Source organism: Vigna radiata, chromosome 7, assembly GCF_000741045.1.
Source record: "Vigna radiata var. radiata cultivar VC1973A chromosome 7, Vradiata_ver6, whole genome shotgun sequence".
Lineage (NCBI taxonomy): Eukaryota > Viridiplantae > Streptophyta > Magnoliopsida > Fabales > Fabaceae > Vigna > Vigna radiata.
The window spans coordinates 1,055,621-1,068,787 of record NC_028357.1 but is presented as its reverse complement, the minus strand read 5'-3'; the positions used below and the strand labels follow the sequence as shown (position 1 = coordinate 1,068,787).

The following is a 13,167-nucleotide window of genomic DNA, read 5'->3' as shown; positions in this document are numbered from 1 at the left end:
TTTAATTTAATTAAATGTGTCTTATTTTCCCGTGTTTTGAAGAACTTTTTTTCATAGTTTTATTTAGGGTGAAATTAAATAGTTATGTTAGCTAGTTTGAAATAGAAGGAAGTTTAAAGTTGTCTAATCAATTTAACTTTGAGGGAATAATCTTGATTAAAAAACAAGAATTCTAATAGTTCAACTAAAAGAAAATTGAGCTTGACCAAAGTCGATTTTTTGTATATGAATAGACTTAATTAACTAAATATGATAAAATGCATAAAGAAATTAAAACTACACTTTACTCTTGTCATTTCAAAACTTTGAAAAGAGAAAAGAAATTTTGAATAAAAACCAGTTTGAATGAGCTAAGAAGGCATGGATCAAGTTATTGAAATTCAAATATTGAATTAAAAAAGGTTCTGAATAAAAAAATTTGAATTTTGTTAGGTTTTTGCTAAATTTGTAAAAAAAATAAGAAAATTTTCCAAAGTAGAACCTTAATCAAGATAGAAGGAATTGCTTCGGTCAAAATTACTAATGTTGAATCCTGCAATGAAGAAAGAAATCAAAATTTACTTCTTTTTGCATTAGATTTTCAGAACGGTGAAAAATAGATTAACACATCAATAAAATAAATAATATAAAACAGAAATAACCTTGTTTTAAAGTTTAAAAATAGAATAAAATAAAATAAAAATACTCCAAATTTTTAGTATTTTAAAAAATAAGAAAAATTTATAACCTCTATGAGAATAACACATGTCTAACAATAATGGGTATAATATATGTATATCGATTTGTCTAATGTATCACTTCTTATTGGTTTCTCCAACTATCTCATCACTTGTTACTTTCTTACAAAGTATGTCATCTTATTTCATTCCGTATTTTATACTATAAACTATTAGTTAATAGAAAAAATAAATATAGTATTTGAGAAGTTGTCAATACCTTTTTTGTTTCGTACTGTAGATTTTTTTGATTTTAGAAAATAATTTTTTACCTTTATTAATAATGGTTAAAAGTGTAATTTTACTTTTTCTAAAATTTGTAACGAAAACAAGAAAAATATTGAAAGGAAAAATGGCAAAATAAAAATAAAACAATGTTTATATATTTATTTATATAAATAACACGTAATAACAAAGTATTAGACATGATTATATTTTCATTTTTCATTTTAATTTACATTCGAAGAACCATAGTAAAGTCTTTAAAATTTATAGACATTACTCCTATGGACGTACCGTACAAAATAATAGAAGAATATGTTTCGTAAGAGTTGTTTAAAAATATCTGAAGAGATATTCTTTAAACTAACTCAGAGATAATTTATGTTGATATTTTTAAGAGATCTTAAATATATCAATAATAATCTATTCTCATATAAAATTCTTAACATATATTCAAATGTAGAATTCTTATTGTAGAAAGAAAATTAATTTCAATTTTTTTAAATAGTAATTATTTATATAATAGTCGCACATTACACTATCGACTAATGTATATATAACAAAACTAATCCTAACAATTTGAATAAAAACAAGTCTTATCAAAATCAATAAAAAAACTCATAGTAACATCAGTAAAAGGATAGTTATTCTAATAATATTTCTATATTAATTAAATAATGATACCCAAAGAAAAGTTAAAAAAAAAGAAAAGACACATAAATATATAAAAATGTTTTCAAAATTTATAGAATTTGAAATGATAAACCTTAATTCTATCGCACTGTGTTAATTTTTATTTGGTGTGTTATCCAGCTGTGTTCGTTGTTTTAGCGGGACTTAGAATTTTAATGTAACAAATAAATGAAAATAAAATATTCAAATTTGAATTGAAAAATAAAAACCAGAGATAAAGAGGCCAAACTTGGAGAAGAAATCGGAGTTTTGTCTCTTTCAATCTCCCACCTCAAGATTTTGAGGCTCCAGAGGAACCGAGACCTTCTCCTCTATCTTCGTGGCTTCTTCTTCTCCCATCTCAGCTTCACGTTTCTCATTTCTCATTTCTCATTTCTCACTCCTCATTTCTCAGCATTCTATGGCAGCTTCCACTTCCAATGCCGTTCTTCTCGGAGATGTCTACTTTGAAGAAGTCACCGCCAAGCCCTCCGGCGTTCGCTTCCGGGACAGGACGCGCCGCGCCGCTTTGCGAGCTACCGTCAATCTCACAAGATTGCAACCGTTGAACAGTCTTTTGAACTTCGGGTGCTCCACCTCCAATTCAACATGGAGGAGTTCGAATCCGAGCTCGCTCCTTGTTGGAACCAAGCGCTCCTCCTTTCCTTGCTGCTCCGCCGATACAACGCCTCATGTTCAGCACCTTTCCTCCTCCACATTTTCACTCGACCAGTACGTCTTTCTCTGTAAACCCTTGTTTTCTTCTCTGAATTTAAGTCTGTCGTTTGCTTTATAATACTTTTAGGGTGGGACGTGTTGTAGATTCTTCGTCTTTGGTTTTAGTCATTCTTTCAGTACACTTGCATCTTCACTTTAAAATGGAAAAAACAAAACGTGAAAGCTACTATCTCCGTAGCTTCGAACTTGACGTGAGTCTGGTGGCGTCGAATGAAAACCAAACGCACGCTTAAAAAGATTAGAAGTAGTTTGGTTCCTGTATCATTTTGCCCCTCTCTATGGAGTTCAGCGAGGACCGGAATCGTTATTTTTAACGTATGGAGATTAAAAGCAACTTTAGACCGAAACCTGAGAGACTTCAAATATATTTTCCCCTGCTTTTTGTGTGTGTAATGACGGTAAACATGAATAAATGATTAAAATGAACATCTTGTACCAAAGTGGCTGATGGTTACATACCTAGGAACTAGAATGAGAGTTAAGTATGGTGTTTTTATTTTAGAGGAAACTCTTATTTTAGTAATTTATTCAAGTTATTTTAATTTATGACTTTGTTCAGCGATGGTAAAAAATTATTTGCGTTAGTTTATGAGAAGGTATTAGTGTGAGTGACGTTTTCTCTAGACAGAAGTGAAGTAATTTTTTTATCAGAGTTAGGTGCTACAATGGGCTAGCTACACATTTAGTATCAAGATTGAAGATGAGGTTTCCTCTTTTAATTTATGTTTCCCACAACTACAAGGTAGACATGTTAAATAATTTTTTGTCTTTTTCAGAACAAATTTTGGTCCTGAGAAGTTGAAGTTGTTTTCGGGGTCATGTTACCTACCACATCCGGATAAGGAGGACTATGGTGGAGAGGATGCACATTTTATTTGCGTAGATGAACAAACAATCGGTGTTGCAGATGGTGTAGGTGGCTGGGCAGATGTTGGTGTTAATGCTGGACTGTTTGCTCAAGAACTCATGTCCCATTCTGTTAGAGCAGTTGAAGAGGAACCAAAAGGTTCTGTTGATCCCGCAAGTGTTTTAGAGAAGGCTCACTCATTTACAAAGGCCAAGGGTTCATCAACAGCTTGTATCATTGCCCTTACTGATACGGTACATTGTTATTTTTATTTAAATTTTTTACTATCAAAATAGTTTTCTTCTTTTTCTGTTGGAAGCACTAGATGCGTGCAGACTTTTTTAATTGCATTTTTATTGCTATAAATTAAATGTCTGTTTCTTTTTCACTCTGTTGACTTTGTCAACATTACATTAGATCATGCATCTCCCTCCCCAACATCTGCATTTTGTCACACGAATGGTTTTATTCCTTTTCTGTTGTACAGTACTAGAGGTTTCTGGATTTCGTTTGCATTTTTAGTGCTATATATTGAATAGTTGTTCTGTTTACCTTGTTGACATTATCAACATTACATTAACATTAGGTTATGCATCTCCGTAGCATCTGTATTTTTACGACATATGATGTCTAATGTAAAATCTTGTACCATAAAACTAGATTCTTGTCTACGTCCAGGATCAGACTTACTGTTACCTTTTAGTGATGAGTTTAGCATGTATCTACTGTTAGGTTCCTTTGAAATTAATATCTAAATGGCACAGGGGAAACAAAATTAAAGCTTGCTCAATTTTTTCCATCTTGTTTTTCATGAATTTGGTGTCATTGTTCTCCACTATACTCATTTTAATATACAGTTCATGCATGAACACAAACACATAACTTTAACTCTTGTGTAACCTGCTCCTAAGCCCTAAGTTATTGATGTTTTAGTGTGCATCATTATTGACTGATGCCCATTAGTTCACAACCAGTAAATCTGGGTAGCTAGATTTTTTAATATGAAAGGAAGTGAAAGAGTAAATCAAATGATTGATTTGCTTACTATGTTTGGTTTCTTGGTCCAGGGACTGCATGCCATTAATTTAGGTGACAGTGGGTTCATTGTGATTAGAGATGGATGCACCATCTTCAGGTCCCCTGTTCAACAGCATGATTTCAATTTTACGTATCAACTGGAGAGTGGCAATGGATGTGATCTACCCAGCTCTGGTGAGGTATGTTGTCACTAATTTCACACATGATTTACTTCTAAGGACGTTACATTAGCAATATGGAAATTTCCAACATGGGGCTCTTATTTGTTGAGGCTGTACCCTCTTACCCGTTTCTGATAGCATTCATGCCAGGGACTATTTGTTGAGACAGTATAGTCCAACTCTTACTGTTTCTGACAGGATGGTTCTGGTGCCACGAAACTGAGTTTGCAGAACTTTCCTCCAATCTCTTGTGATTAATGTCAACAATCTGAAAGATTGGCATTTTAAATTTCTTTCATATCCTAATTATATTTTCTGGTTGATTTCATAAAACAAGAGGTTTGATTGGTAAAGGTAATAATAAAGAGGGTTTTTATTTACTTTTAAATGAAAAAAATACAGGGAGAGGGGAGTGAAAATGAAAGGTGTATCTCATTTTCAATATTCCCTTTTGTATATTAAGCACATTTAAGATGACTTGGATGTGAGATCAGAAAATGTTACTGAATTGGAGGGGTCGGGAATGTCACCTCCCAAGGAATTTAGAGAAGAATGATTTCCGAATAATGTTTCCTGGTGCATTATACATCCATATATAGGAGAAATAAAACAGAATCATAACAAAATGGTAAAGGAAATAATCCTACAGCAATTTGACAGCTCATTACGAAGAATCTTTGATAGATTGTGAAGTCTTTAGTGCACAAAGTCCTCCCAAGCAGAAGGAGGTTTGGTACTACGCTTGGGCCTTTTATTAACATCCATTGTAGGCCCATTCGTTAATGCTGCAGTTGGGTTTGTGGTTGCTGGACTCCTATCACTCCCCGGCTCTTGGAAAACTACCTTGTCCTCAATACAGTAAGTGACAGTCAAGTCAGCCTAATCCTCCCAAGTGGTGTCTTTAGGAGAGAGTCTTGCCCATTGGACCACGGGGAAGGTCACTAGTATTTCCCATTTGGAATCCAAAATGGAAAGGGGTTGGGTTATTAACTTGGGACTAGAAAAGATAGCAGGAAGGTCCTTAGTAGTGGGAAAGGGTCTATGAGGTAATTTGAGTAAGGAATAGTGGAAAACTGGATGAATCTAGGCAAATTCAAGCAAAGCCAAACACCAATCAAAATGACCAACAACTTTAATTATCTCAAAAGAGTCATAAAAGCATTTGCTCAACTTTTTTGTAAGGGGATCCCAAAATAGAAACTTGACGGTAAGGGTGCAATTTTACTTATATCAACACAGGCCTTCATAGTTTGTTAAGCCTTATGCAATTGGTAAGTAAGAGAGGCAAGTAAATCTTCCTATGAAGAAAGAAGGCAGTCAAAAAATTCAATGTGGAGGAGCTAGGAAAGTAGATGGGAATAACGGGAGGAGATTTCCGAAAAGTGGCTTTGAAAGGTGTGATTCTTGTAGCAAAATGGAGGTGTTATTATATCACCATTCTGCAAGGCTGAGAAATTTGAGCCATTGTGAAGGTTGACTATTGACATAAGCACAAAGATGTAGCTCAAGCACCCTATTAAGGGTCCCGGTCTTGCCATCACTTTGAAGGTGATAGGCTGTACTCATGTGGAGTGGTACAACTCAACCTCAAAAGCTTTTACCTAAAGTTTTGATAAAGAAAGGGTCCTGATCAAAGATAAGACTTCTTGGGAACCCATGAAGTTTGCAAACCATATCAATGAAGCTGAGAACAACTTTGTTGTAGTCATTGAAATGTGTAGGGAGAGGACAAAAATGTGCACTGATGTTCGTTTGGCAAGTGTACCAATCATATTGTAGTAACAAAATATCGTCCTCTGGGATTGAATGAGTTGAGTACCAGTTTACTAACTTACTTAATTTTGAGTAACAAAGTTTGTCAAGTAGAATGATGAGCATAAACAAGTGATGGAAATTCAAATAGTATAAACAATGTTAGAGAATTGATTTCATACCTTTTCATATAATTTCCTCCCCTTTTCAATCGATGTGTAAATTATAATTATCCACTTGAGTTTATTTAGAGCTTGTTTACCCCTAATCCCTTAGTGAGCAAACGTATCCCTTGAATTTGAATCCCCAATCCCTTAGGCCAATTACAAATTCAATAAGATCATGAAGAACAATCATATCTCAATTCAAACTAACTAGTCCTGCCCAATTTCCCAATTGTGACAGCATCTAATCTGTTCTATTTATAAACGCAAGCAATTCCCAATCTCCCAACTGTGAAACTGCTCATAGATTTGACATAAAAACATAAATAGAACACTGGATAATTAAAATAAACTTGACATCAATTGAAAAGGTTCAGAAAATATAATCCAAAGTACTACATCAATCCACTAACAAAAGGAAATTTAGTTCTGCATAATGTAAAGGAAGTTCAAAAAATAAAAGTATGAAAAGCTGCCGAAGAAGAGCCCCTTTTGTTGTGCGTGAATGCCCCATTTTGTCTCCCTCTTCTACGTGTTTTCATTCCTCCCCCATCATTTCCACTAGTTCCTCTTTTTTAGGAGAGTGGTTTTCCTTTTCCCTAACTTCCTCCAATTATCCTTTAATTTAATCTCTTTAAATCAGTCATAAAAGAGATCAATAACTGCTCAATAACTGCTCCTGGAAACTTTCACAGCCCATGGAAAATTCCCCACTCTGCCTGTGTTCTTNTCTGTTCCNCTTGCCAAATCCTGACNTGAANCCACNGGTTGTGGTAGAAACCACAACTCACTTGTGGAGCTCTCTGTTTTGTCACTGCATTTTGAAGCAAACTCCAGCAAATTCCACAGGTTATGGAATTCTCCCCAGCTGCGTTGTTGAACTCTCTGGATTCATCTTTCTATCTTGTCCATCAAATCTTCCAAAAATGTGGTTTAGGCACTTAGAATCACCAATCTACATCAAAAAACACAAAATGCCAATGTATGATCCGAAACAAAGATAATCCATGACTAAATCCTTCAATGAATGCAATTATGCATGGAAATGACCTAAACTAAGACATGAATGCACTTACATTTACTCTCACATCATGCACCTTTTGAAAAATGATCAACAACAACTAATATAATGGTGAAACCAGAAGATGGTAGAAGTCCGATTATGAAATCTAAAAGACAAACATCCCATGGAGCAGTAAGAGGAGGTGTAGGTTGCAATAAATTAGGGGTCTTGGTGTTGTACTTTGCTTGGGGGAAAACTGAAGTTAGTGATGATTTGGATGATATCGTACTTTATTGCATGCCAAGAGATATCGGTAAGTTAGCTAAGAGCCTTTGCAATTCCCATATGGCCGCCCAAGGTAGACGATTGAAATTCAGTTAATAGCAAGGGAATGAAAAAATAATTATCAGGAAGCCAAATACTACCTTATTAAAGTAACAACCCATCAACAATTTTATAATTAGAGTGATAAGAGGGTGAAAGAGAGACCTATTTTTCTTGCGAGGTCAATGATGATAAGCTCAACCTAAAAACAATGCATTTGAAGAGAAATACAAAAATGCCCTTGCAAATAGTGGAAAAATTAAGTTTGTTGCCATCACTGGTCGTGACACTCATCGGTGTGGTAACTTGAGGTGTGAGGTTGAGAGAATGAACCATGTGAGGTTGGATAAAGTTATGAGTGCTATCGCCACTGACAACACAATAAGTTGGTGACCATGAAAAATATCGACAATGCTTTGCACATATAGAAAGTAGCAGAATTCCTTAGATCATGGGATGGGTTGGTATCAAGAAGAGGAGGATGAGAGACAGGGCCATGTGGGATATCTTTGTTAGCCACAAATAGGAGGAATATAGATTTGCATTTGTGGGAAGGTTTCACAATTGTATCAAAGACCAAGATTGCGACAATCTGATAATTCAGTTGGGGTGAGGTGTTTGAGTGGTGTTATGGTAGGGGTAGGAAGGGTAACGACTGAGGTAGAGAGGATAGTGAAACTTTTTGGCTTCAAGTAAATCATCCTTTTAACTTGGATGAGGGTTAAGGGCTGGGAGTGCTTGAACCTCATGGTGGATACTGACAGAGAGGTTGGAGATGAAGCAACTCAAGGAATAAGGCTGGGAGGCCGACAGTGCGATTAGCAAGACTCTCGAATTTGGAGAGGCAGTGGTTAACAAAACCATGTTGGTTGAATTGAGTTTAAATAAAGTACCTTTAGGGTCATCATAGAAAGAAGGCGCAAAATGCAATTCAATGCTTAGAGAAAATCTGCCCAAGACAATATTTTGTTATTATTGCTGTACATCCAATAATACCAACTAAGTGCAGGGTTAAGGTAGAAGGCTGCTATTTGGGAAGCGTTCACCAATAGAGGAAGCATGGTAATCAAAGAATTGGGATATTTTAAATATCCTAGGCATATCGTCGGCTCCATCAAAATGGGAAACACCAAGGGCTGAGGGTGAGAACTAGTGCTATAAGTAAATGGTTTAGAGTAGGTTTCTGTGTTGGAAACTTGACTGATAGTCTCATCAATTTTAGCGTAGAGGGGGCTCTGATCAGTTGGGGGTAATTTGGTTCTGGGTAACTTTTGCAACAGCTCCTCCTATACGAGCCAGTGCCTCAACCCATGTTTGAGCATAGATCTGGTTAGGGTCAGCCATGATGGATGCAATGAAAGGACCAATGTATATGAGAACAGAAAATGTTCCTGAATTGGAGGCTCGGAATGTCACCTCCCAAGGAATTTAAGGAAGAATGATTTCTGAATAATTCTTCTTGTCTATTCATAAAGGTACGAAAAAGCAAAAATAGAATCATAAAGGAAATACCATACTTTAATAGTTATCCTATAGCAGTTTGGCAGTTCATTGGTAAGATCTTTGATAGATTCTGAAATCTTTAGTGCATGAAGTCCTTCCATCCAAAGGGACTATTGGTACTACGCTTGGCCCTTGTCTTAAACATCCATCGTAGGAAAATCATTTGATGATGCAGTTGGGTCCATGGTTGCTAGGCTCCTATCACCTTTGCAGATGAAATTTTTATTTGCTTCAGTTTCCTCTTTGCTTTTAAATATTAATCTGAAATTGTCCTGCCGAGTATTATTTGGGTCTTGGAGCAGTTAACATCCTAGACTTTTTTTCATAGGAAGCCTCGTAGCATATTAAGTTTCTGAATTTCAAAACAAGTTCATATAATATCTCTTGAAAGCAAACATACTAACAAACCCATCACAATCACATCCAGGTATTCAAAATATCTGTTGTGCCAGGAGATGTTGTCGTTGCTGGAACAGATGGATTGTTTGACAATCTGTACAATGATGAGGTTGCTGAAGTTGTTTTGAAGGCAGTCAGAGCTGGACTAGAACCCCAAGTAACTGCGCAGAAGATAGCAGCACTGGCTCGTCAGCGAGCACTGGACAGGAATAGACAGACACCATTTGCTACTGCTGCCCAAGAGGCTGGGTTCCATTATTATGGTGGGAAGCTTGATGACATAACAGTTATAGTGTCATACATAACTGGCTCAACATATGTGAGTTTTTCACCATCTTAGCTTTGTTGTATTATATATATTCCTGTTTATTTACAGGGGCTGGGTTTGTAGCCTTGTCTGTCATTTTTGTCCTGAATGTGCTACTTTTTCAAAATCTTCTGTAAAACTTGAATTGCTTACATGCTATAGTGATTTACCATACATAAATTTCTTCCCAATGACGCCTTCATCTTCTTGCTCTGCATTTTATACGTCACCAATTATTTTGGCCATTTGTATTTTTTTTTTTCACGAATGCGAATAGCTTTAGTATAACGATCAATTATCATCTTTAAAGTCAACTATCCCCTGACAAACAGCAGCTGCAAAACCATATTGAATTCTTTCTTGATAGACCATATTATTGTAGTTACACGCTAACCCTTGGGCCAAGCTTGGACCTTTGAACCAGATAGAGGTTAATGAGTCGTGTCAATATTTATTTTTGGGAAATGACACAAATTACCCTTGGGTATGGTCAATTGAAATTTTATCCCATTCTTACACAAAAATTGTGCTCTATTCTACTGAATGCATGTCATTAGTTTTTTTGTTGGGTGACACTCACAAGCATGAGTGTGGGTAGAGTGTCGCAGTGGATCTGCTAGGGGTTTGACTATGACTGGGGCTGGTTTTTGATTTTGGCAGAATAGTCCTTCATGGTTGTTACAGTTAGGAATGGTGACAATGTCACAACGGAGGTTTATTTCTGAGGGTTGTCTTTTGTAGAGGTTGATGGTGTTCTTTACTGGTTAGTTTGATTGCAAAATGGTTTGTTTCCTGAAAATAATTGCATTTAAGATGGTTGGTGTGGTTGTTTGTGGCTCACAACGGGAGGACTTGATAGTGTGTAAATAGACACAGCAGTGGTCTATATTTTAGTTGAGTTTCTGCTATTTGAGGTTTAGGTTTTATTAGATAATTTTATTTGGTTCTGATATCTGTTTAAGATGGGACAGGATGTTGTATGTTAAACAGGTAGGATGGGGTTTTGCATAGTTCATGTGTTTTCATATGTAGCTTCTTTTATGGAGCTTGCATGTGATGCTGTTTGATCAGGGGTTTAATTACTGGTGCAATACGGGGATGAGGCTCTGGTGAGTATGTTGGCTCTGTTTTAGTATACTCTTGGCTGAGGAGTTGTGTTCATTTTCTTGTTCTGTTTCAGTGAGGGGTCAAAACCAGGGGATTGGAGCGTATGCTGAGAAGCTTTCATGATAATAAACAAGGGAATGTTGGTAGATATATTGCAAGGGAAAATTGTCATCTGCAACCACTACTAAATGCAAGCATAACCCTGAAACTCAAGCAAATACAAAATGAGTACACGGAAAGGAGGAATGACCCCCCTCCCCCAGAAACCGGTAGCAAATGCCCCAATGGTCCTTTGCTTTTATTTATGCTCTAGGACTATCAAGGTTGAAAAGTTTTGTTTGAAAATATATTTCCATAGACATTTATATAAGTAAATAAGAAAAAAAAAACCTTTTTCCATAAACTATAATTAATTTAGGCCAAGTTAAAATTAATTCTTTTAGAGGAGTTAAATGACCAGATTTTCTAAAAAGCTGCTTTTAACTTTAAGAGAGAAATTATTTCATCTTACGTTTTTATATAAATATTTATGAAGAAACTAATTCGTAAAGCACCAAGAATACGTCGTTGGGAATATTTTGGTAATAGTTGGAGTGCAAGTTTTGGGTCAGAATGGAATTGTGGTAATTAGTTAAACTAAGCTGCCGTTGTTGCTTGGTTAATGCAAACCTTTTCTGTTATTGTTATAGCTATTATTCTTATGAATTCAAATGTGAATTTAAGTTTTGCATTGGATAAAATTAAGAAAGTTAAAAATCATATAAGAATTGGGACTCATAAATCTAATGTCTTAAGGTCTGGGTTAGATTTAAATCTCATTTTGTCTCTAGATCCATCAATTACTATTGTTTTTCTGTCTCTACGTAGCAGTGTCTGGAAATTTGTCTGTGAATTTATGCTAGTGATTCCTATAATTTGAGATTTGGTTTTTGCAAACTTAAAAGTCAGTTTATTTTGTAAAAAAAGTAAGCATTAATTTATGATATGCTTTTGATATACGTCTGCCCCCTTCCCCCTGGAACAGTATCATTGTAAAAACATTTACCGAATACTTTTGTGGGCATTTGAGCCTAATGAGTATTGTTTTAATAGAGGATACAGCATCCTTTACTTGAATTGTTATTTTGTTAAATTAAATCAACGATTTATTTACTTGCATTTATTACAAATAGCATATCAGAATTTAATTGAATGAATGAATCATATCTTAGAATATAAAAAACACTTTTAAGGATTTGTTAGAATCTCCTTAACGTAGCAGGGTGCATGGCGTTTTTATGTCATGTCGTTGAGAACATAAGTGCGGGAGCAGAGGCGATCAGGTGAACATACTAACTACAGAGTTCTGTAAAATATTCTTGTTGCATCAAGCACATGTCTGCTTGTTTAGGCATTGCCTTGTATATTTTGTTTTTACAAAATTTATAAAAAAAATTAATATTAGGTTAAATGAAAATGAATTTATTTTTATGGTCCGTAGTTTCTTGAAACTGATACTAAGTATTGGATTGGACATTTAAAAGTGCATCTTTGGTGCTAGGTGAAAAAGACGGCATAAATTAAAGTTTTTGTTTAGTCATTGCCATCTATCAAACGTGTCTTTTTGTTTTTTGTCCTATCCTCAAGCTTATTGTGGGATACAACCATTGGACCCATCACACAACACATTTTAAAGCCACCAGACAAGGTTGGCATCTTATATGAAAGGCCCAAATTACAAACTTTAAGCTCCCACTTTTACTTTTTTTTCTTCCCTCAATTTCTTGTCCCTAAATTGCACTTTTTTTTAGCTATATGACATCATCGAATTGTTTTTTTTTTTTTAATTTTTTTTAAAGGAATGAGATATATATTGAAAAATGCTTCATTTTTGTTATTTGGATATGTATTCGGATAGATGTAGAAAAAGATGTGTCGGTTTCACATATATAAATATATCGAATACTATAATCAATGTTCAATATTTCTAAAAACAAATACTAATCACATTTTTTGTATTAATACACCATTGTATTCTGTCAGCAAATTGTATTATTTCATTATACAGAGCTTCTTTTTTTTTTCAAATTTAGAATTTCCGTATTTTAAACTATGAAAATATATAATGTCATTAATCAGACATTAGACACCTATTTGATTAGATAAAAAAAGAAAAGAAAAAAAAATTATCCAATAAAAGACATCTATTTTTGATATGGAAGACAATTTCCTTTT

General features: G+C 34.8%; 1 protein-coding gene across 3 annotated transcripts; it reads left to right on the top strand.

The window, feature by feature from the left end:
* The first annotated feature begins 1,848 nt into the window (after positions 1–1,848).
* Positions 1,849–12,012, top strand: LOC106768837 (probable protein phosphatase 2C 55). Of its 3 annotated transcripts, XM_022782654.1 has the most exons (6): positions 1,849–2,342; positions 3,125–3,449; positions 4,263–4,412; positions 9,568–9,858; positions 10,837–10,955; positions 11,027–12,012. In XM_022782654.1, the coding sequence occupies exons 1-5, from the start codon at positions 2,032–2,034 to the stop codon at positions 10,855–10,857; spliced, it is 1,098 nt and encodes a 365-aa protein (XP_022638375.1). In that variant the 5' UTR covers positions 1,849–2,031; the 3' UTR covers positions 10,858–10,955; positions 11,027–12,012. The 3 variants fall into 3 exon arrangements, with proteins under 3 accessions (XP_022638375.1, XP_014509679.1, XP_014509680.1); XM_014654194.2 differs by lacking the exon at positions 10,837–10,955 and having other exon boundaries at positions 1,850–2,342; positions 11,027–12,006; XM_014654193.2 differs by lacking the exons at positions 10,837–10,955; positions 11,027–12,012 and having other exon boundaries at positions 9,568–10,038.
* Positions 12,013–13,167: the final 1,155 nt, after the last annotated feature.

Bases quoted from the DNA above. Each gene is read 5' to 3' on its own strand.
- LOC106768837 (XM_022782654.1), top strand. From the start codon at position 2,032: ATGGCAGCTTCCACTTCCAATGCCGTTCTTCTCGGAGATGTCTACTTT. The intron at 4,413-9,567 runs GTATGTTGTCAC...AATCACATCCAG, and splicing joins ATCTACCCAGCTCTGGTGAG to GTATTCAAAATATCTGTTGT. The intron at 9,859-10,836 runs GTGAGTTTTTCA...TATGTTAAACAG, and splicing joins ACATAACTGGCTCAACATAT to GTAGGATGGGGTTTTGCATA.